The sequence below is a fragment of the Eumetopias jubatus genome, unplaced genomic scaffold (assembly GCF_037043125.1).
Source record: "Eumetopias jubatus isolate StellerSeaLion01/CBP00866 unplaced genomic scaffold, mEumJub1_p1.0 scaffold_7, whole genome shotgun sequence".
Taxonomy (NCBI): domain Eukaryota; kingdom Metazoa; phylum Chordata; class Mammalia; order Carnivora; family Otariidae; genus Eumetopias; species Eumetopias jubatus.
This window is the reverse complement of record NW_028274813.1, coordinates 98,411,184-98,435,579: the sequence shown is the minus strand read 5'-3', so window position 1 is coordinate 98,435,579 and position 24,396 is coordinate 98,411,184. Positions and strand designations below refer to the sequence as shown.

The 24,396-nt window shown below is 47.0% G+C and overlaps 1 protein-coding gene across 1 annotated transcript in view; it reads right to left on the bottom strand.

Annotated features, from left to right (window-relative positions):
* MYZAP (myocardial zonula adherens protein) overlaps positions 1–24,396 on the bottom strand; it is an 85,832-nt gene that overhangs the window by 37,895 nt on the left and 23,541 nt on the right. Inside the window, exons 3-10 of the mRNA XM_028100156.2 lie at positions 23,196–23,351; positions 19,708–19,800; positions 16,107–16,220; positions 12,957–13,109; positions 9,710–9,835; positions 8,531–8,659; positions 4,257–4,336; positions 2,668–2,773 (exon numbers count right to left, since the gene is read on the bottom strand). Of these exons, the coding sequence (XP_027955957.1) occupies positions 2,668–2,773; positions 4,257–4,336; positions 8,531–8,659; positions 9,710–9,835; positions 12,957–13,109; positions 16,107–16,220; positions 19,708–19,800; positions 23,196–23,351 (957 nt within the window). The remainder of the gene's footprint in view (positions 1–2,667; positions 2,774–4,256; positions 4,337–8,530; positions 8,660–9,709; positions 9,836–12,956; positions 13,110–16,106; positions 16,221–19,707; positions 19,801–23,195; positions 23,352–24,396) is intronic.

Below are 24,396 nucleotides of genomic sequence, written 5' to 3'. Positions count from 1 at the left end.
TTGCATGGCCTCGTAAACAATAAAGCGTTCTTTATAGAAAGAGCTTCTAGCTCAAGCCCTGGATCATAAGGAATGCACCCGTAAGGAAGGGCTAAATACCTTCCCAGGGCAGCCAATATTAGAAATGCTTTTTTTTTTAAGATTTTATTTATTTATTTGACAGAGAGAGACACAGTGAGAGAGGGAACACAAGCAGGGGGAGTGGGAGAGGGAGAAGCAGGCTTTCCGCTGAGCAGGGAGCCTGATGCAGGGCTCGATCCCAGATCATGACCTGAGCCGAAGGCAGACGCTTAATGACTGAGCCACCCAGGCGACCCTAGAAATGTTTTCTTTATGTGAAACGAAAAGCTGAAATTTGCCTCTTTGCAAGTTCCACCCAGGGCTTCTGGCCTGGCCTTGCAATTGTAATACTAAACAAGAACATATTCTGAGATGTGAATTCAGCTCTCAGGCCTCTCCTTGGCCATCTCTCCCCCAAGTCCTTCAGCCACTCCCTGAATCACTAGAGCTCTCAACTCCTTTCCAACCTGGCTCTGCTCCACTAAAAGTGCTCATCTGTTGATGTCCCTTTTCCATGTTTCTAACTTTAAAAAAAAAATTTATTCACATCAAGGGCTGCAGCAATTGAGATTTTAAACCATCCTTTTGTGGTGGAAGTTAACATGATATGCAGGGCAAACACACCAATTCTTACTACCTGATTTAGGTAGTGGCTTAAATTTAGAATAAAGTCTCTCTTCTTTCCAGTGCCCAGGCACTGTTGAAACCCAGCTGGCCCCGAGGTAGTGCTCACTCTGATGATGCCGTCCTAAATTTCAGCCTGCGATTTCATTCTGATGCCTGTGTCTTCTAGACCACATCGTCTGGACTTAGAGAAACTTATTTGGGAGATATTAAATCACAGGTAGAAAAGCAAGGCCCATGGACAGTGATCTTTATACGCTTCCCTATTTTCATATATCGATTTTCCCCTGCTCCCTTCAAATTGGTATGTCCATTATATTCCACAAGTTAGAAAACAGAAGAATCCTAAACCACTTGAAAGTGTCTTTTGGAGAAGGATCTCTGATCGGGGTCCCAATCTTAAACCCTGACAGAAAATAACCGAAACAGAAGCCCACCGGTAGGAGGCTTTTGTTCCCTGGTTCGCTAAGGTAAAATCTAAGAACGATGCACACCACCTCCCTGTGGCGAGTTGGGAGAAATGCAGGGCTCCACAGTCAAAGAGCCTCATGGGCAAACAGGGACACCCTTGCCCTAGACTTGTGTGTGAAATTCAGAAGCAGAAAAGCTATGATCTGACAGCCATAGTTCCCCGAGATGCTAACTTAAGTGTGATGAAGCAATGCTTTTCCTGGGGAAACGTGCTCCTGACACCTAGCTAGTGTTGACACCTGGGCAGGATCTACCCATCATGGTCACGCCTGCCTGGGTGTGCAGTCAGAGTGCAGAGGGGCTCCTCGTTCTTCTATTCTGCTCCATGACACTCGCAGATGAGCCAACATAAGACTCACAGGAGTCGACACACTATGACTGCAATTCTTGTTTAGGCAATAGATTTCACCTAATATATATGTTTATCTGACAAGAGAAAAAAAAGTATCCCTCCCCAACCTCACAATCCCCTGACCTTAACCTCACTCCACTAGTATCGCCAACATTTTAGAGATTCATAAACATACTTTTAATCTTCCCTTTGACTGTTACGTGTGTGATTTATTAGTAGACATGCTTTTAATTTCAATAATTCATTAAGAGGTAACTTCTCAGTGTAGTGCTTAATATAAGGAAAATGTTTTTTTCTCAGTTTTTCCACTGCCAACCAAATGTTTAATTAAATTAAAGCCCTTTCGATGCGAGATAGAGAATTAGACCGTCGGGAATTTATAACCCTGTTAGGACTAACTGTTCCTTTTTTTCTACCCGGTTTATTAATAGCGAGAAAGATACAGTAACATGTGATTTGCTATACCACAGCTTGGGCTTTCTTCTACCGATCTCCACGAGAAAGAGAGACAGATTAGAGTAACACAGTTAAAAGATTTCTTTTTTCTCTGGCAGAAATATAAATGTTCAACTTACCTGTTTCCGTTTAGAAAAACAGAGAAGTAAGCTATGTCCAGCATAGAGTAAACATACAACTTGGTCTGACATCCCACAGACAGGTGGAGAGAGAAAGAATGGAGAAGAGAATGAGGGAAGAGGGGAGAGGAGGGGGGCACAGACAGGGAGCAGGGGAAAAAGAGACACCTGTCCACCGGGGAAGAAAGGATGGAGTGGCCCCCGGGAGAGAGACAGCCAGGTGCAAGCAAGTACAGAGACCTGAGCTAAAGGAAACTTTCCTTGTCACACCCGCGGGTCGCCTGAGCTGTAGGCACCCCCTTGGGGAGTTGCTGCCCTCTGAAAGCCATGAGCTAATGAACTCGGCTTCCCAGCCTTCTTAACTGTAACCCTTTGATCTGATTAGAAGGATAATCACCAGTCCCCGGCGGGGGGCGGGGGGGGTGCCATATGAGGAAATTTCCCTCTGGGCCATGAAGACAGTGGCCTGAGTACGTTCGCTCATGCGCCAGGGAAAACTGAGCTGAGAGTCAGAGCTGGCTCTCGGGCTGACATGTCCCCACGACAGGCAGCCATCCTGGCCCGTGACCCTTCCCAGGGGCTTACCTCCTCAACCATCTGCTTGACTTTCTTCTGCTGGCAATGCACCATGTCGTCCAGGTGCCGGATCCGTTCCCGGAGGCTGGCAGACGCCTCCTCCAGCTGCTGATACCTAACACAAAGAGCAGAGCGAGCCATGGGGTCCTCAACCGGAGCAGCACCACCAGCGCTGGGAGTCCCGGCTGAAGGGACCATCGCCCAGAACACGAAAGGCAGCTCCACCACACATTCTTCCTGCTCCATGGGTCTCTGGGGGGATTCACTCCGGGTGGCCGACCACCCCACCACAGGAGGAACACGGGACTCCTACTCGAGCTCCCACTTGCAAGGTTTACCTTGTGTAAGGACAGCAACACTACTTTCCAGGGCCTGAAACAGAATTTTGGGGGCACCACTTACAGAATGGGGGGCTCTCTGTTCTGGAGTTACTACAATATTATACACTATACATTATACAAGTCAAATGCCTTGAACTGGAAAAAGGAGAAGGAGAGGAGTCTAGTACAACACGGTATCTGAAATCAAGGGGCCAAGTCCTGGGAAGTCTGGAACTGTAGTTGCCTACACACCATTTATTTTGGGAAACTGGGAAACACAGTGAAAGAACTTCTCTGCATCAAAACAGATGGGGCCGCTTCCTAAGACGCTTCATAGTTCTGTCTTAAAACAGCACAAACTATCCTCTGACTTTGCTTGGTTCAGTGAAACCAAAGGAACCAGCAGACACTCTTCAGTGCTTTGGGGCCACTGGAACGGAGCCGTGGACAGAGGGCCTGGTGGTCGGCTTACCCCTCCCCTCTCTGCCAGGCTACGTTAAAGTCTACAGAAGACCGCCAAGTCTGAAGTTGCAGAGAAGAAGGAAAACAGACATTTTTCAGCACAAACCACGTGGCAGGCAGCATGCCCCCCAGCTCCCTCACAGTTAGTGACCCAATGAGACGGGCACTGCCCTCCTCACCGTAACCCCCTCCCCCTTTAAGAAGAATTCTCCATTTGCAGATAAGCAAGGAATCTCAGCAAGGTTAAGCAATTGGCTCAAATTGCTCAAATCATCCCAAACTTGTTTTCCTTCACCAGAGGGCCGTGCACGGCCTCTCTGCCTTCCGATTTCTAGTGGAGACCACGTACTACTCCATTATTTTCGATGCAGGGCTTTATATGCCCACAGCCAGGGCACAAGGCCAGGTTTCAGTAAACAATGTATGGAAACAAAAAAAGACATTTTAAAATCAGTTCCCATTGCAGAAGTATTAGTCACAGCTAATGAGTCTTCTCATCAACAAGGTGCATCCTGTGGAGTTGAAGGTTATGGAGAACATTTATAGACTGAACTTTTGCACCCGAGACAGCCTGTGCTGTGTCTCTCTGCAGTTAACAACCAGCCATGGGCTGCGAGACGTGGCTGTGAGCTCCTAAAGAAACTGGCCCCATAGCGGAAGCTCTCAACCCGTAGTGGAAGCTCTGCAGACTTTTACACGTAGGAGTCTGCAATAGTGATGACCAAATGAAGGAAACTGCAAGGCCCTGGCGAGCCCACAAAAACACAGCATGTCCGCCGTCCACGTCCATTACAAGCTGAAGGGCATTCGTCTTACCTTTCCTTGTCAGAATCCATTATCTCCCCTGACATTTCTGTTTCATGGTCCAGGAGCTGGAGTTGCAGCTGATGACGTTCCTAAAACAGACACCGATATTTGAAGCAGTGGGTCCCACGCTGGACAGAGAATGTATATCTAGCAATTCCAGCACTAGTGGGGTCAAGTCTATAGAACTCCCAGTGGGGTCTACGCATCCACCCACCAGAGTCCAAAGCAAGCTCAAAAATGCCACATCTCCTGGTGTACGTTTATGGATGTATTGATGAATTAGAGACAAATACCCCAGATAAAGCCATTCAAGGTTTCTTTTTAATGGGGCGCCTGGGTGGCTCAGTCCGTTAAGTGTCCAACTCTTGGTTTTGGCTCAGGTCATGATCTCAGGGTCATGAGATCGAACCCCATGTCAGGGCTCTGCGCTCAGCACAGAGTCTGCTTGAGGATTCACTCTCTGCCTCGGCCCCTCCCCCTGCTTGTGCGCACTCTAATAAATAAGTCTTTAATAAATAAATAAACAAGTATTCCATCCTCTTAGGTTCAGATATCTTGTGAGAATTTATAGTTCTAAAAAATGAAAATCCATACTCTTAAGTCAGTGGCCTGTGATATTGCAAAATTCTTGATTATTTTCTGCATCTCCGGAATTTGGGTAATATCCTATGTACTAACCTGGGTGGTGTTTACACAGATAGGTTCACTTGTAAAAATGTATTGTGACAGGATAATAATGGGTGCCCCCCGCCTACAATGATGTCCACATCCTAATGCCTGAGACCTGTGAATATGCTGCCTTACCCAGAAAAAGGAACTTTGCAGAGGGGATTAAGTTAAGGGTCTTAAAAGGGGGGGGGGGAATGACCCTGGATTATCCAGCTGGGCCCTTACTGGCAGGAGGAAGAAGGGCTGGAGCCGGAGAGAGACAGAGCATGGAAACGGCCACACTGCTGGCTTTGAAGCTGCCAGCTGGAATCCTGAGTCAAGGAATGCAGGCAGCCTCTAGAAGTTAGAAACGCTGAGCAAATGGACTCTCCTCTAGAGCTTCCAAAAGGCACCCAGCACTGCCAGCACCTTGATTTTAGCACTTCTGATCTCCAGGACTATAAGATAATAAATTGGGGTTGTTTTAAGCCACTAACAGTGGTGATTTATTATAGCAGCCATAGGAAACTAGCACATATATCAAACTGCACATAAAGATATGTACCCTTTGCTTTATATATGCAAACTTAAAAGTCTATCCAAAAAAGGTAATGTAAGAATATGGACTATTATTTCTTCAAAGTGGAAAATGTTAATAAAAGCGTAGCACCCAGGGGCGCCTGGCTGGCTCAGTCGGTTAAGCGTCTGCCTTCGGCTCAGGTCATGATCCCAGGGTCCTGGGATCGAGTCCCACGTCATTGGGCTCCCTGCTCAGCAGGGAGCCTGCTTCTCCCTCTCCCTGCTGCTCCTCCTGCTTGTTCTCTCTCTGCTGGTCAAATAGATAAAATCTTTAAAAAAAAAAAAATGTAGCACCCATCATAACCAAAACTGCTCTAGAAATATGTTACAGATGTTGGTGTCGTAGATTTCCTTCAAATGAAATTTATCAAAGCCTGTTCACTATATTGGCAGGAGATTATTTTACATTAGGCCCTAAGTACTCCTGTGCGTCATCATCATTCTCAGAAATTCTCCCAACAAACTCTTACTGCCAAATTATTAAAAGCAAATCTTTGAAACTTTAACTCCCATAACTCCTGAAGTTACAAGCCGTGGTATCCCTAGGAACAGACTGAAGAGATGGGGCAACAATCCGCCCTCGCAGGAAGAGTATACATTATCATTGATGGATTTAGCATCGTCAAGGAAAACCAACTTTTAGTGGGGATCTGTTTTTGCTCTTAAATCTCTCCAGCAAAGACACAGCGTGGTTCGCTGCTGGCTGGAAGTCTACAACAGCCCTGAAATAATAGTGATGGACCTTTCAGAAACGAGCACCCCCATGGCAGACGCCCAAAAAAAGCCGTTATAGAGCAGGGTAAGGCCTCACTTCCGGCACACTTTAAAAGTTTGATTTTTTTTTTCTAAATTGAAGTACAACAAATCCTAAAAGCACACTACATGATGATTTCTTACATTTGTATATGCCCGTGAAACCACCACCCAAGCAGACTATCACCTCTCCTGCAGCAGGGTCCCTGAGGGGTCACACTCCTTAAAAGGTTTCTACTAATCAGGAAAAAAAAAAAAAAAAGGTGTTTTGAAAATCCAAAAATAGGCACAAGCAGGCTAGGACGCTGCCAGCGTTCATGCCTGGGGAAACGCTGCTCACGGGGTGTGGGAGAGGCATCTGACCTCTTCTGCTCTGAAACGGGGATCTCTGAGGGAGAAGCAGCAGTCAACTGGACTACCTAATCCTAGCGAAATAAAGCAAGCCTATCTCTTGCCTAAATGGGAAAGGGGATTTAGAGAAAGGACAATCCATTTTCATTCACTGCAGAAAAAGCCAATGGGACTTGGGGAACACCGTGTGTCCCATAAATGCTGGCAGGGAAGGCTGACCCTCCTCCCTCCCCGGCCTCCCACCCATCTCCTCTCACACAGGCTCCATGGGGAAATCAGTGGGGGAAAAATACTATTTTCAGAATCCCAAGGGTACAAAGAAGATAAGCTAGAAAAAAAAAAGTCCAGCTAAAAAAAAGCTGACTCTGGGGGCAGAGACATAGACAAGTCTGTAACAAAGTAAAAATCGGAGCCCCACATTTTTGAGCCATGACTATATGCCAGGCACTGGGCCAGGCACTGTGTGTGGACTTTTTTCGTTTACTGCTCACAGCGCCTTAAGCAGAAGAATGATGAGTATCAGCATGTTACAGAAGAGGAAACTCAGTTTGGAAGAGTCAAGTAACTGCCCACAACTAGAAAGAGGGCAAGATTCAAACCCTAGGTCTATCTGATTCTAAAACCCATATTTTTAGCCACCTCATGGGCAGGAAGTTGGCTTCCTACCCAAACCAGGCTGCCCGCTCACTTTGTGCCTGAATATGGCAGGAGAACCTGTCACCCATAGGGAGCATTCACATGACCAGTATCTTCTGCTGTTGCCAGGGAGAGGGAATATGGGAGAAAGCTCACCTAAGTTCTAGAAAATGCCATCACTGTCCAATCTTTACTACCACTACCAACCAATCCTGATGTTAGTCTTAAGCATGCTGCTTTACCCTCTTCTCTTCAATAAAAAATTGGATTCTGTTTTCCCAAGGAGGAGAGGTGACACTGATGGACTCTTCACTTTGTTCAAGTCCCTCCCAAACAAAGACATTGCCTAAAGTGGGAGCCCCCACAAGCCCCGAAGCTCCAGAGTACGAAGTTTCATGCCATCCCCACCCTGGTTACACCTTGCCCTATCAGGGGACCGTAGGGGGGGTCTTCGCTGCAGACACCAGAGGTGAGGAGACAGACCTCTCTCAGAATCACTGGAAGCCCCCGTGTTGACCTTGCGTACACTGTCATTCTCCCTGGCTCATCACCAACAAGGGGGTTGCTCAGCATGCGTTACCGGGGGCTCTGATGTCACAGTCTTGGCAGGCGGCCACTGCCCTGCAGACCCACATGCTGCTGAGAGCCATTCTCCAGAAACCAGCCACAGCCTTGTCCCCAAACTACCCTCCCCCAGAAGTCAGCTGTCACCTGCTAAAGGTCACCCTGCCTTTTTCTTCTTTCCTGTTTCTTCTCTTTCCTCTTTCCCACCCCTTCATCCCGTTTTCCATGTTTTGCCTAACGTCCGGCTTCCTCCCTTGCTCTCAACTGGCTTCATTACCTCAGCTGAGCTCCTGCCTTCCCCCACCCACCCCATCCCCACCCACACCCACAGAAACGGTGTCCTCCACTTGGCTGGCAGATGTGGGGTGTCCAAGAAAAGCCAACCTTCCAGATGCATGCCCACTCAGGGTATGGATGGAACACTCAAAGAAGGCTTGGTTACTCGATGAGTAAATGGAAGTTTGTGCTTGGGACCCCAGCAAAGCAGGGTGCGAAAATACTAGTTTTTGTAAATAATTATATACAGAATGTTTTTTAAAGTATCAAAATAGTTACCATAGGAAAGATGAGAACTTTGTCGGACCTCCTCACCCTTTATTTTATAGCTTTGTCTTTCCTGTTTCAATCACAAATTGGAGGGACGGGCAGGATGGGTGCTGAAGGCACCTCACACCTTCAGACAGGCCTGCCGGGACCACAGAGGGGCGGGAGTCTGGGCAAGTGGGCGCTGGGCCCAGAGCAGTGTCTGTTACCTTTTCCATGCGCTCAATCAGCCTGTCCAGCTCTCCGATCCTCTGGTCCTTCTCCTCGAGGCTGATCTCTGCCGCTTCCATCTTTTTATTGGCTTCTTCAATAGCTTTCAGAAAATTCTTGGTTTCTTCCTGCAAAAGCAGCACATTGTTCTCAGCACAGCCTTGGAGTCCCGAGGCTGCTAACTATGGTCCAAACAGCGCCGGCCTTGCTAAATCATGATGTCTCTCTAAAAGCACACCCTTGGGGCCTAGGAGTATAATGAACTCAGATCAGGGACTCCCATGATGCTGATTCTCACCTGGAAATAAACATCGTGTGGCTTTTTAATGGGCCCAGTTCTTTCTTCCCCCCGACTCCTTATGTCTTAAAAAAAACAAGCCTGCAAATGTTATTTCTCCCTTGACTGGATGCTCAAAGTGTCAGGCTGGCTTTTCTCGGACACCCCAGTGTCAGTGTGTCAGTGTATTTGCCAACAATATAAAGGGAAGTAGGGCCATATCTGGAATTGAATGCAGAATGCCTAGACCCTTCTGCCATACTGCAAAGCCCCAAAACTCGGTCAACCATTCAGCGCATTTATGGAGCTTTAAGAACACAAGATAAGGCAGGCGTGGACTCCTGGCCTTCAAGGAACCCACACTCGCTCCTAGAGAAGCCAGGATGTGAGGTGTACAGTCCAACTCTAGTAACAGGGACCACAGAACACCACAGTGAAGAGCGCAGAGTGTGGGATTCCCAACACAGAGGACACTTCTCACGGATGGCAGAGACTTCATGCATGGGGAGGGTGGCATTTTCAAGGCTTTGCAGGAGCTCAGGGAGGAGCAAGGGCAGGGAACGAGGGCATTTCAGGGAAAGGGGAGCAAATGGAGGGAGAAAGGGCACAGCTGCACGCGAGCCCAGGACCAGCCGGGAGACTGGCAAATGGGGAGCCCAGCCAGAGAAGGGGTGTGGTCAGAGGCAGAGACTGGGGGCTCCTCTGAGCAAGGAGGGGGATGCATAGAGGGAGGGAAGGAGGGAGGAGTGGGGGAGTGAGTGAGCCAATGAATAAACACCTTGACCCTCACCCACGTTAGAGCCCGCGGACACCTCCCAGCAGAAACCCTGCTACCTCAGCCTCCCAGCAATAACGGAGCGAGTATTGTCTGTCACGTCATCGGCGGCTGTGACATACACACCAGGAGAGCCTCCTTCTCAGCGCTGTGGTTCTGCCGCTCTTCCTGCAGCTTCTCTTCGTACTGGTTGTACAACCTCTTGGTCATCTCTCTCATCACCTCGGCGTTGGCTTCCTGGGAGGATTCCACCTACAAAGATGCTCGTGTCAGAGCTCCGGCTTTTGCCGGCTCCAGGGAACCAGCACCTCTCACCGCGTGTGCAGGAGACAGAGCAGCAGGAACTCTTGGGAGGGGAACAGCAAGAAGGTGGGGCTTAGCCAATGGGTAGAAAGAGACAAAGCGGTACTTTACACAAAGACCCTCCACGTGAGTGAATTTTTCAAAAGACAAAAATGTACCTAAGCATCAGCCCTGTCCCCCCAGTTTTGCCACTTTTAAACTGAATTCTCTCAGGGCACCGGCTGGCTCAGTCGGTTAAGGGTCTGACTCAGTTTCGGCTCAGGTCATGGTCTCAAGGTTGTGAGATCCAGCCCCAAGTCTGGCTCCGCGCTGGGTGTGGAGCCTGCTGCAGATTCTCTCTCTCCCTCTCCTTCTGTCCCTCCCCCATCTCTAAAAAGATTTTGAATTCTCTCTAAAATGCGACCATGCTTCACTGTCTTCTTTATCCCCCTTTTTTAAGGACTTTTCCTGCCTAATGTCTTTTGATCTTGAAATTCTATTATCTTTTATGTTACCAATTTTAGCAAACTTTTTTTTTCTGGATGAGATTTCCACACCCGAATTAACCTCAAAAGAGATGCTTTTTTAATTCTGGAGTATTCTGTTGTAGGCTGACAAAAAGATCACTACATCATTAGAGTTGGGTCAGAGTAGGATAAGCAATAAAATTCAAAAATTCGAAGGTTACCTATTGAAGGAAGGAATAAGAGACAAAAGGGGGTATTACAGATATTCTATTTCTGAATATATTGTTTTGTAGATTTGACTCTGAATTAAGTGAATCGTTTATGCGTTATAAAAAAAATAAATTTCAAGAAATTACCTACCAAGACCATTCAATGGGAAAAGAATGGTATTTTTGACAAACAGTGCTGGGACAAATGGACAGCCACATGCAAAAGAATGCTGTTAGACGCCTAACGCACCACAGCCAAAAATTAAGCCAAAATGGATCAAAGGCTTAAATGTAAAAGCCAAAACTATAAAACTCCTCTAAGAAAACATAAGGTAAATCTTTATGACCTTTGGTGAGGCAGTGGTTTCTTAGGATACCAAAAGCACACATGACAGAAGATAAACAGAAAGACTTCATCGGTATTTAATATTAAAACTTCTGTGCTTCAAGGGAGTCCATCAAGAAAGTGAAAAGACAACCCAGAAAGTAGGAGAAAAGATCTGCAAATCACGTATCTGGTAACTTGTATCCAGAATATATAAGCAGTTTTTCCAATTCAATAATAAAATATCCAATTTTAAAATGGGTGAAGGCTCTGATAAATTTCTTCTTTGAAGAGATACACAAATGACCTAGAAGCGCATGAAATATGCTCAACATCGTCTGTTATCAGAGAACACAAAACCACAACGAGATACACTTCACCCTCCTGGGATGGCCATCAGCAATGAGGCAGTAACAAGCGTCGGTGAGGATGTCGAGAAATCAGAAACCTCACCCTGCTGGTGAGAATGTAAAATGGTGCGGGCATATTTCTAGATTACCTTTCATACAGTTGGGCTCTTCCCCCCCCGCCCCGGCCCACCACATGCATACATTATTTTAAAATTTTGTTATGTCAGAGAAGTGGGGAGGCCTTTGAAGGCAAGTTGCCCACGTGGAGTTGAAGCAGTCCCATTAATTACACTGGCCAAACAGTACCTAGGGGAGACTTAAGTTCAGCTCATGTAAGAAATCTGGAGCCAGCCTTTCCATACATTTGTGCCTTCCTAAATATTGCATCTAGAAACATTCTCACCTGGTCTGGGGAACACTCAGCCAGGGACTCCTGGTTCCTGTGCGGGCCCAGCTCAGGAGGGAAGAGAAAGTCAGTGGTACTTTCTGGCTTGTCCAGCAACACACCCCTTTTTTCAAAGCTAACTCTTCTTCAGACACACAGTATATGAAATAATAAAGAGAAGAGCTGCCCTGTTTGAAGTGAGGCAAAGAAGAGCTGATCTACTCTTGAGCAATCTGGTCAGGGTGCTTGTGTTTGGCCAGGCAGACTGTGCGGGCCCAAACCCATGGGGTTACAATCACAGTGACAACACAGTGAAATGTGGCAACCCCTCCCTCCGTGTGAGGCAGCCCCACACGAAGGGGGACCACATGTCCCTGTGTGTGTCCCTAACTCAATTAAAAAAAATTATTTATTTGAGAGAGAGAGAGAGGGCGTGCAAGCAGGGGGAAGGGCAGAGGGAGAGGGAGAGAGAATCCTCAGCAGACTCCCCGCTGAGCACGGAGCCCAACGCAGGGCTCCATCCCACGACCCTGAGATAATGGCCTGAGCCGAAACCAAGAGTCAGGCGCCCAACTGACTGAGCCACCCAGGCGCCCCCCCCCCAACTCAATTCTTAATAGCACCACTTTCACTCCCAAATGTATTCTGGTTTGAGCAATAGATTATATGGATACACTACCTAGGAGGTACACTCCCCTAGGATTGCCTACTGCTGTGTTGAACACAATTGGAAAGCCACAGACTTAAGTACGAACAAATTCATTCAGGAAGTAATTTACTGAGTGCCTTCTACGAGCCACCCAGGGGTCTGCTCCTACCAGGGGGTAGGAGATCAATCCAGGCTTCACGTCCGGAAGGGGCTCTAACACCTCCAAGGCAGGAGAAGCCCCACTGAGGAAGAGGCGCAGCCTGGTGGACAAGAGGGACACTGCCCGGAGCCCTCGGTCACCCGCGGATCTTCTTCCTGCGTGCTCTCAGGCTCTTTCTTCTCACGCCAGAGAGAAAGACCTTGAGACGTCAGAGAAAATCTAAATAGTGAAGCTTCTGAAGTCCCAGGCCTGTGGGCACCCCCAGGGCCCTCTCAGTATGTGACAGCGGCGCCCTGACGATGGTCTCAGCGGCCCTTGAGGCCACCGGGGCCGGGGCAGGAGTGCCCACTGGGGGTGTTCATGGGGCATCCCAATCTAGACTGACAGCAGCGAACACAGAAACCCCCTCGGTGCCCTCAAGCCCGGCCCTGTGGAGTTGGCCACAAAAATGTGGGAAAGGAGATGGAATTACCGAAGATGGGAAGAGAGAGGAGAAACAGGAAAGAAGAGAAGGGTCAGGGGGACATCAGTGCTCCCCCACTTTACCTTCATCTTCAGCAGCTGGTTTTCAACTTGCGCTACCTCCAGCTGCCTCTGCTTTTCCCGCAGCTGGCCCATGGATGCTTCGTAGGTCTGCTGCAGATCTCTCATTTGATCCTTAATGCTGCTATTTTCCAAAGTAACATCAACCAGGGTTTTCTAGGGACATGGAAAAGAAATCAAAACCAGATCCGGCAATGTGAGTAAACATGGCCAGAGTCATGCACCGGGATGTCCCTTTGCCCTTAACCATTGAAAGAGAGGTCAGGCCCCGGCAGTTGCAAGCCGGGACGCTGGTGTCTGAGGGGCTGAGGGTCCCCCCAGCCGTGGGCAAGAGGTCAGCGAGCCTCTGCCCACCCAGCGAGCCTCTGCCCGCTGCTTAGGATGGACAGAAACAGCCTAAAATGGAGTCTTTCCAAGGAAAAGTGTTCATAATGCATCATTTCACATAGAAAAAAATTGAGTTTTGAAAATAGTAAGGCTAGAACAAATCCCATTTTGAGAAGGAAAATGTATAAGCATTTATTCAAATGTGTTTATGCAGAGAAACTTTAAAGACTAGGATGAATTTCACCAAAATCCAAATAATAGGTTATCGCTATGTGGGAGGATTATGGAGGATATCTGTTTCCTTCCCTGTGTCTTCTGTATCTTTCAAATTCCCAGAACAAAATCGAAAAACAAAACGTGTTGTGGAGAATGGAGGTCTTGCCCTTCTTCCTTAAAGGGGCCGTCACTGCTGTGTTTGTGGACTGCCTGTCAGCACGGGACAGCACGGCTGAGGTGCTGGTAATGCCTGCAAGGGCGTCACCTTCCCCTCTTAGAGAACGGTGGTGATGAAGGGGCACCAGGGAGCAGAGTTTGGTGACTCTGGACAGGTGCCTGACAAGCGTCAAAAGCCTGTTGATTACTGCTCCAGGCCACACACTGGAGCAAGAACGATTACATTAATACTGGTGTTAGTTAGTGCTTTGGGTTCTACTTGGTCAACTCCTCATACAGAGAATGGCCTCCATAACCCGAATTCTTACCACTCGGGACTGGGTTATGGGCACCATCTACCACCTCCCCAAGTTGTGTTCAACTTTCAAGTTAGACATGGAAACTCTGGTGTTGGACCCATTTTTTAACACCTTTCTTCTTTGTAGATGATCAGTCCCTGAAGCTTCCTCAAGTCCTTAGCCTCCCCTTTGGATAAAAAGCCTCTCATTCCTAAACCTCCTTGAATCAGGAGAAAAGACTTTTGATGGAGGTACACTGACATTAAAGAATATACAGAAGCCATTTGGAAGCACAGAATCAGAAAATATTTGAGCTGCAAGGGGCTTTCGAAACCACCTGGCCCTACCACCCTCTCTCCAAGGCCCGCTGGCTTTACAGATACAACTCTTGTGCTCATGAGCCTACATCTGGACCCAGAGACCAGAGTTCTAATCCTGGCTCTGCTACTTAGCTAGACACCTTGTTCCAGTCATTTCTCTCTGCTGGCCTCAGCCTGTTGATCCATAAAACAAGGGGACTGGAGATCAGCAGTTCCTTCCCATTCTGACTTTCTGTGAAATCAAACCAAGGGTCTGGTCTCACGGCCAATAATAATGAAAATGGGACCGTCTGGGCAATGGGAGAGGTCAGGGCCTTGCAGAATTAAGAAACCAACTATCTTCAGACTCACTTGAATTTCCTGGCTGTGATATGGTGCCTTTCTTTTCTTTTTCTCCCTCTTCTTCTTTTTAACAATAATTTTTAATCTTTTCATGATAAAGCTCCTCGGTCTGCCCCGGGCCAAGAGGCTGGACCATAACTAGCAACCAGTCAGGGTACCTGGGTCACCCCTGACCCTGTTCTAACAGCTGACCTCACGGCCTGGGGCGCCAGTGGGATGGCAGATCGGAAGTAACGGTGGGGAAGAAAAACCAGAAAGTCAGTACCTGTACCAACCAGGTCTGAGCTCAGGGCAGGTGCAGCATCTCCCAGTTAGCCAGGAGTGAGATGCCCCAGAGAGAAGGAAAGGAGCCTGGCCAACCCCTCTGGATGGCAGCAGGAAGGGAAAGCCAAGGCTACTGACTAAACCAGACCCAGAGCAGGGCCAGGCTGGAGGCCAGGGGAAACTGGGCGTGCACTAAGAAGGAGCAGGAAAAGGGAGAGGCTCCGAGACCGCACCAGAAATGGCCTCCCAGCCACCGGGGCCCACTGCTGCGCCTACTCTGTGTGGTTGGCACTGCTGCTCTAACAGCTGTTACTGGACAACATTAGGTTCATGGGGAAGGGGATGATCCCAACATGAAAATCTGTTTATCTGACGAGTCATTTGCGTAGAACTGGGAAGGACAGCAATAGCCGTGGGACCTTTAAGAGGAGGGTAAAAAGATAAGAGCCAAATGAACTTGGAGGAGAGGCAGAAACGATTGTTTGCATATCTGGAAACTAAAGCCAAGGAAGCTGTTTCTGGTGAATGTTAACACTCTGTCCTGAACACTTCCAGGTTAATTTGCATAGGAGACGCAGGACTCAGCCAGAAGGGTGACAGCGGGTGGCACTGGCCTGGTGAGCTCCCAGCAAATCAGATTACTCACGAGAGCAATCGGAAGCAGAAGTGGATTGACAACACACATCTGGAGGACCCCGAGTCTCTCTGCTTCCCTGTCGGCATGCATAGGATTTCTTTTCTTGCGAAATAATTTCTAAGTTAGGGAAACGTGCTTCACAGCCTCTGGGAGCTCCTTGCCACGCAGGACTACAGACCGCCTGTGATTAAGTCTGTCTGTCTTGTGCCTGGGTGGGGCTTCCTGAAACCGGGGCTACAGGGAGCAGGGGCTGATGTGCTGTTCTAGGCACTGACTCGCAAGACCCACTTGGGTATCTGCTGGAGAAAGGGCCGCCTCTAGCATGGAGCTCAGGATCTAAACTCCCATTTTAACAAAGGCAAAAACAAATTCAACTCAAAGGTTGAGAGCCTCCGCTCGGAAGCACTTCCTTTCATTTCCTTCACGTCCTGGCGGGGTCTTTACTGGGGCCATGCCTGAAGGATCCCGATGCATAATGTTCTGAAGACATCCCGTGACTTGCTTTTCTACAAAGGCACAGGGCCCACACCTGGTGAGGCGTGCCTGCCCCCGCAACAGAGGGCCCCCAGGCTAACAGTGAGCAGATGAGTACCTGCAGGCCGATGGAGTCCGACGTTAAGGCTGAGTTCGTGGCATTGAAACTGTCCAGGGCCGACGACTGTGCCTGGACGTGATTCTCGAGATATTCCTGCCGAGCCTGGGAAGCCTGGGCAGAGGATGAGGTAGTTACACAAAACCCTATATACCCGCAACAAGTTTCAGTTAGGCTAGAACCTTCTCCTGATAGTTCAAGGAGAGCTTAAGATTACAAAGTCAACATCTGCATGACCCAGAGAGGGGAAAAACATGAACACTTTTCCTTCACATGTCCCCCCGCAGGGCCTCGCTTGGTCCTCACAACGCATGCGGCAGCCAGAACACCCCCCTTTATATGGTGGAGGAAACCGAATCCGAGGAGGTCAGGGATTTGCGCACCAGCAGCTGAGACGAGGCCCTGCTGCGCCTAGGACCCAGTTGGAACATCTTCTCCTGCCATCTAAGAGCTCTTCTTATTCATCACGGAAAGAACACACGTGGGGCTCACGCCCTTCTCAAGCGTGTTATGGGGCTGCCACTGCTGTTGTGTGGTCTTTGCTGGGCGTGCGTGTTTAGCACGTTGGAGACGCTTTCATCAGAGAGAGTTCCAGCAGTGTCATGCCAGACGTGCAAGAAGGGCTGGCTATACCGCAGCAGGAGGCAGGGGAAGTAGAGGTAAGGGCTCGGGGTAGGCTCAAGGGTGGACGCCCGTGGGGTGTGTGGGCCCACGGAACGGGCGGTGGCCTGTGTGGGGGGACCTGTCCCTGCGGGCCGGTGAGAACAGGCTGGGCTGGGCGGCTGTGGCGCGTTTATCCGCCCCCACCCCTATAATCAAGGCCGTGGCTCTTGCTTCAGCAGATCACCGCCCAGCCAAGCCACGTGCCAAACTCTAAGGCAAGACTGTTGCAACCGTGCTTCCTTCCTGCAGATATTTACCTTTATGGAAAGTGTGTCATATGTACGTGCACTTTTTTTGCTTCAACATTATGAATCACAAGTATAAAAAAAAATTTTCTTTCCTCACAGGCATTAGCTTGTTTAAACCAGAGAAATGTTATTTTTTCTTAAATTCAAAAGTAATACCTTCACGTAGTTCAAACATTTACAAAATATAAAAGGTAGACACTAAAATAAATCAATCACTCCTGTCCCATCTGCTCAGGTACCACCTTGCCCGCTCTGCCCCTCAACTAAGAATCACGGTTAATTGGTTTCTGGATTATCCTTCTAGTAACTACTTTTGCACCCACAGAACTATCTAACCATACTTATTTTCCCCTCCTGTTTTACACAAGTGGTAGCTCACTGTACATATTTCCTTGTATCTCTTTTTTGTTTGTTTGTTTACCATTTACTCTATCTTTGAGATCTTTCCGTATCTCTTTCTGAGGCGCTTACTTGCTCTTTTTATTCTTACCTCCCCCTCTCCCATTCCCTCCTCCTCATTTTTTTTAAAGATTTATTTTTAGAGAGAGAATGGGGGGACGGGGGGGCAAAGGGAGAGAGACTTAAGCCTTAAGCACACTCCACACACAGCGCAGAGCCTGATGCAGGGCTCGATCCCACAACTCTGAGATCACAACCTGAGCAGAAATCAAGAGTCTGATGCTCAGCTGACTGAGCTACCCGGGAGCCCCCTTCTTTTTTTTAGTTCTGTGTTTTCTACTGGAGAGTGGTAATTTATTTTACTTTCCCCCTTTTTTTTTAAGATTTTTTTTTTTTTTTTTTTGACAGAGAGAGACAGTGAGAGAGGGAACACAAGCAGGGGGAGTGGGAGAGGGAGAAGCAGGCTTCCCGCCGAGCAGGGAGCCCGATGCGGGGCTCGATCCCAGGACCCTGGGGTCATGACCTGAGCCGAAGGCAGACGCTTAACGACTGAGCCACCCAGGCGCCCCTTACTCTCCCCTTCTTGATGGACATTTAGGTCTCCAATCTTGTTACTGTTGCAAACAATGCTGTGATACCTAAGCTCATACATACGTCATTTCACATGTGAGAGTTTATAGAATACATTCTTCAGAACAGAATTGCTAAGTCACAGGATAGAGGCCTTTGCAGTTTTGTAGATACTGCCAAACTGCTCACCCTCAGAGGGATTCAGAATTACGTCCTACCCAGCCATCCGCCTGTTCTCCACAGCACTGCTAGTTGTGTCTTGTCCACTCCTACAGGGATGCCGGTCTCATAGGTAAAAATTACATCTCAGGATGGTTTGACTGACTTTCTCTTACTGAGAATGAGGCAGAGCATCCTGTCAGACATTTAAGAGTTCTTCATCCTTCTTTTACTATAAGTTATGTATAACAAATATTTTCCCTATTTTTATGAGTTGTGGCTTTTTCTTCTTGATGTCTGTACACTCTTTAAATACTCAGAAAATTAGCCTGTTATCTAGGATATGAAGGGCAAATCATTTTTGCTAGGTTTCTCATTGGACTTTGGTGTTTTTGCCAGCACACACCTTTCATTTCAGTGTAGTCAAAGTTACGAAACTTTTCTTTTGCGGTTTTGGGATTTCATGTCAGAGTAACAGAAAGTCTTCCCCATCCCAAGAGTATAAAAGAACCCACAGAAGTTTTCTTCTGGCACTTTTAAATATCATCTTCAGAATTTAAGTCTTTGATCTCTTTGGAATTCCTCCAGATATAAGTCTGTCATGACAGCATATAAGTTGTCCCCATAGCATATACTGACTTGTCCATTTCCCTGCCTTTATCTGAGTTGCTACCTTTATCATATACTGGTGTACATTTCCGGGCTTTTTTCATGGATGCTTATTTATTCATGTGTCAATATGATACTGTCCTAATCTTTGAGGCTCTCTCAGCTTCTTGTAATTAGTAGAGCTAGTCTTCCTCATTGCATTTTTTCCCCCAGAATTTCCTCAACTCTTCATATTTATTTTCTGTATACTGTGGAATCTTCTAGTCCAGTTGTAGAAACAGCATAAAAATCTCTTGGCACTTTTATGGAGTTACATTACATTCATACACTAACCTGAACAGTACTCACATCTTACGAAGTTGGCGCTTCCTGTCTAAGCACATGGTATGTCTTTCCTCTTGGTGCAGTTTACTCCTAGATATTTGGTAGTTTTCTGTTGTTCTTATTTCTTCTTACCAGTTGTTTTTTGTATACTGAAATCTATTTGTATCTATTAATTTTTTTACCCTGCTACCTTACAAAATTGTTTTTTATAGTTTTTTTTTTTCATTGGTTCACTTGTGCTTTCTGGGTATATAGTCATATAGTTTGTAACAGTGACAGTTTTACATCTACCTGTCCAGTTTTTATACCTCTAAATTCACTTCTCTTGTTTAATTCCATTGGCTAGTCTCTCAGGTACAATGGTAAATAGTAACGATGATAGCTAGCTTCCTCGTCTTATCCCTGACTGTGGAGGGAATGCTTTGAATGTAAAGATTATTCTTGCCACAAAAACATCCCTTTAAATAATAAACTTAATTCTGTGATAAAATTCCCTCAGTTCATTTAAAATATGATTCCACTCGCAAAGAACATCATAAACTCAAATATGTTCAGGCACCAGCCACTCAGAGGGAGTGCTAAGCCCTACCACCCCTCCATATTTCCAAGTCACTGAAATATTCACTTACTGACAATTCCTGGGTGAGCTGTCGAATCTTCTGTCTCATTTCATCATAGTCTCCATACATTCGCTTCCTTACTTTTTCCAAAGTGGCTCTCACCTGCAGCCCACAGAGATGCTAGTTAGAGATCAAGCTATAACATTTTCATGTGAAGTTTGCTGAAACCCAAATGACAGGAGGGCCCCACAAAAAAACAATTTTAAGAACATGACAGTTTGGGGGATGCCTGGGTGGTTCAGTCGGTTAAGCGTCTGCCTTCAATTCAGGTCATGATCCCAGGGTCCTGGGATCAAGTCCTGCATTGGGCTCCTTGCTAGGCAAACCTCTGCCTGCTGCTCCCCCTGCTTGTGCTCTCTTGCTCTCTCTCTCTGACAAATAAATATTTTTAAAAATAATAATAACAACATGACAGTTTGGGAGATTAAGTGAGAAAATCACTCCTAATATCTAGTTAGAAGCCAAGAGAATTATCCAAATAATACCAATAATGATAAATATACATTTTGATTATATATGATTATAATTATTAACAAAGGTTAATTATCCAAATAATAAGCTCTGAAGAAAAAATGGTTTGTTGAAATTCAGCTATCACCTATCAAAACACATTCAGGCAAGACTTACCCCTTTTCCTATCGTGCATTTTTATAAGTAGAAAATTTATAACAAGTCGGCTCTACAAACAGGTGGCTAGCAGAACCAAAAAAACCCAAACCAAAAAGCAACCTCTAATTTTCCCTGTCTCTGCTCTGACTACCAAAGAGCAATATCTGGAATATACAGCAGGGAAGTATGAGCTTAGAGAGACCATAAATTTGAACATTAGTTCCTCAATAATCACCAATAATACACAAGGCACAAAATATAACAAAGGTCAGGGTGATCCCCTAAACACCTGTTTACACAACCACTGATTAAGTTCCTCTATAGCAGCACTTCTGAAGGAGTAACCAGGTCCTTAAAAATTTTATAAATAAAAACAAAAAAACCTTGACACCATCTCCTCCCTTCCTCTGCTGCCCCTCTGATGGAGAGGCTCAGGGGTCCTCAAATAGAAAAGAAGTCTCAAGGGAGCCCTCTACAGAGAGCTCCAGAAATTTTACCACAGAAAGGGCTGGAAGGCAGCAGTTGGTTGGGATAAGGGGTATGTAGGGGACAGCAAGGCGGGGCGGGGGGGGGGGGGGGGGGGCAGAGACTTCACCGTGAAGCTGTATTTGCATAGCCAGCACATGGTTTTAAATCAGACTGCATGTTTATTAGGGCTGACTGCATCTTGGTGAAGATTTCGGCAGCAGGGTCCGAGTCAAGGTGCCAAGCCTTCCCTAAATGAATTCTGATAACAGAGTCTACTTTCGTGCTGTTATCTACAAACATTTTGGGAAAATGAGGCCAAAACACAACTCTTCACACTGGGCAGACAGAATGGCTTTCACTGTGGCCCTGAGTTGGCGCTCATGCTGCTCACCAGGGTGCAGTGGGCTGGCTCTCAAGCCGGGTGGCAAATACTTCAGGAAGCCAGCTGGGCCAGGCTCACTCATGGCAAGAGAGAACCAACAACCCCATAAACATGCTTCGGGATAAGCAGGCCCGGGGTGGATCTGAAGTCACCTGTAGAAGGTGGGACTTGGAAATTAACTTTAAGTTGCAGGTCCCAGTGGAGGCTGGTAATTCAGGCCAGAACCACCCCTGTGTCCTAGGCACACGTCCCCTGGTTCACAACCAGCCTCCACCTGCTGTTTGTGTCTTGGGCAACTGGCGACTCTCAGCTCTGCTTCAAAGGTTTACCTCTGAAGCAGTAACATGTTATCTAAGATATATGAGAAGGGACTAAGTATTTCCATGAGAAAAACGGGGAGACGAGGAGTGTTCCCGTTGCTTCTATATAGGAAAAATTATTAAAAGTCATATCTGAGGGGTAGGATGAGTAGGGATTTGAGGCTGGTGGCTGTCACACTTGTCCTGCGCTTTTGTGTGTGTACCTTTTCGTTTTTTTTCATTTTCTCTGTTAAGCCTTTATTATTATTATTTTTAATCAAGACGTTTTTATTCCTTTTAATTATGTAAGTATCCAAATCTTTCAAGACTCATGAAAGAGGGTGCCCAAAAGTTATTATTTTTAATATTTGATAAGAGATGTTCTTTTAAAAAAATCCTTACGAAAGCTGACAACATGACTTTGTGTCTTCTCTGCAAACACTCCAAATAAAAAGCTGGCAGTTTTGACTTCAGGGGTCCCCTCCCAACCTCCACAATCTATACAGGAAAAAACTGAAATGCAGAGAGAACAAAAGCTTGGCTGGGCCAGACACAGAGGTGGACATTGAACTGAGGTCCAGCGGGTACCCCACTGCCCCACACTGTTCTGCTCCTCCACATGAGCACTTTCTAGTCCACAGGCTGGTGCTCAGGGCCCATCAGTGTCAAGAGAAACTCATTCCCTCTCCATCTAATCACACTGATTTGGTCAACAAAGGCACTGGGAGGCCAAAGAACCAAAAAGGAATGGAGGTGGATGGATGGATGGATGGATGGATGGATAGAGAGACAGATGAAAAGAAATGAAAAATTTAGAAGGAAGTGCTCCTTAACCAGGGTTCTAATTAAATGATGGAATTGTGGATGGTTTTATTTTCTTATTATACATTTTTGTATTTTCCAAATTCCTTTGAAAAAAGTGTGTAATTAAAAAACTAAGAAATGTAATATTAAACACAAAGAAATGACATTGATTGGCCTGAGATGGACAGTGTCTACTGTGTTTGACTTCTCAGCATCTGTTTCAACACAACTGATTGGTCTGAACCAGCCATAATCAATTTCATTCCCCTCACCAGGGGATCCATCCAGGGATGGATTGGGAATGGGCATGTGACCCAATCCTGGCCAATGAGACATGAGGAGAAGCCTAATAAAGGGCCTCTAAAAAGAAACAAGAGATAAGTGGCTTCTTTTCTTCCTCGAGACACCAAGATATTTTCAGATGATGCCACGAGCCTGAAGCTGAAGGACAGAACCAAGGGAAACTCAGACAAGTAGGAAGGGAGCCTGGACGTGCCCTGGTCAGAGCCTACCTACCCCTACACATATCCCCACACAAGACAAATTTCCTTTCTGAGTTGGCTTCTCTGTTCCTTACAACCAAAAGCAACCAAATGTATACAGTTTTTGAAACTCATGTGCTGGGAATGGAACGTCCAACATAATAAGCAAAAATCACTTAAAAGCCTCCATATTATACATGGAAGATGGGAGTTATTTGGTCTCCTGAGCATCCCTTAGTCACCTCCAGCAGTTCACTCTAGACCTCACTGCAGAATTACATCTGCACCTTTAACATTACTGTGAAGATATGTAGAAACATTTCCATCCAAAACGGTAATGCTAGGAATTCTTCCAAAAGGCCTTATTACATTCATGTCCATGCTTCCCACTCCACCGTCTCACATGCTACAAAAGGAGTAAACAAAACAAACAAACATCCTTAAATGACTCACGTCTCTGATGTAGTTCATCTCTTCTTTCAGCTGGTTGGTGGACCACCCGTAAACCACCATTTCCTTCTGCTCATTTGGATCCGATCTCCGCACCACGCCGTAGACAACACCCTGAGGAAGTTTCCTGGTTGGCTCCCCATTGCTTAGGTCAAGGTGCTTCCAGAAGGGAGAAAAGAGTAAAGAATAATGACTGTTTAGGCCTCGTGGGAGCAGCTGTGAGAAGGGGTGCACTGGGTCTGGGCATGCGGGCTGTGCGGGCACTGAGGAGCGGGTGGCAAGGAGAGGCCAGAGGAGACCCAGCCACTCACCCTTCTCCCGCTTGCACCTGGCCTGGGCTGGGCCAGCTTTTGCCCTAGAGGAAGGGCATCTTTCTCAAATTTCTACCGAAGCCCTATCCACCCATCTAAGAGTGCATCTGCAGGGCCCCTCCGTCCCGGACGGGCGCCCTTCTCATTCTCACGAAGGTGCCAGATGGACCTGTGTCGTCCCTTCAGAACAAGAGCAAGTGTCTGCACTCTCACAGTCCTGGTGTCCTGGTTATGCTGCTTTTCCCCACGATATCAGTTCCTCTGGATACCTTCAACCCCATCGTGCTAAATATGACCCTTGAAATGCATGAGGTTGAGATAATGCGGGAAGAATGCTGGCTGCCCCCTGGCAGCCAAATTGTCCCCTGAGGGTAAAACTGACCCTGGATCAGCTCTGAGCAAAGGAGGGTGGGGGGATGAGTACACAACCTGTTGTGACCATTCATGAAATATTTCTGAAAAGCCAGGCAAAAGAACCTTCCAGCACCTTAATTCCTTCACCTAAAGCTTTGATCGGTGTCGAAATGCAAACGCCCTTGGGAAGGGGTAATATATCCAAGTCCTAACACACCTTTATAGAATGAAGGCTCAAGAAGCCCGAGAAAGGGAAATTAAGATTTGTTCAGCTTCTACCATAAACCAGATACGTTCCTTAGCACGGTGAATCTTTACAACCACTCTGGGACAGAGCGATGAGCCTCTCCGCTTGATAGCTGAGAAAACCAAAATTCAGAGGGGTTAAATAGCTTGCTTCCAGCCACATATCCAGATTCAAGGCCGATTCTCTGACACGAAGTATACCTCCCCACACTGCAGGCTTTGTTAGGTGCAGGAGGCCGGAGTAAGAGCCCCCATGAGGGAGAAGGAAGGGCAGGACAAAACCAGGGACTGAG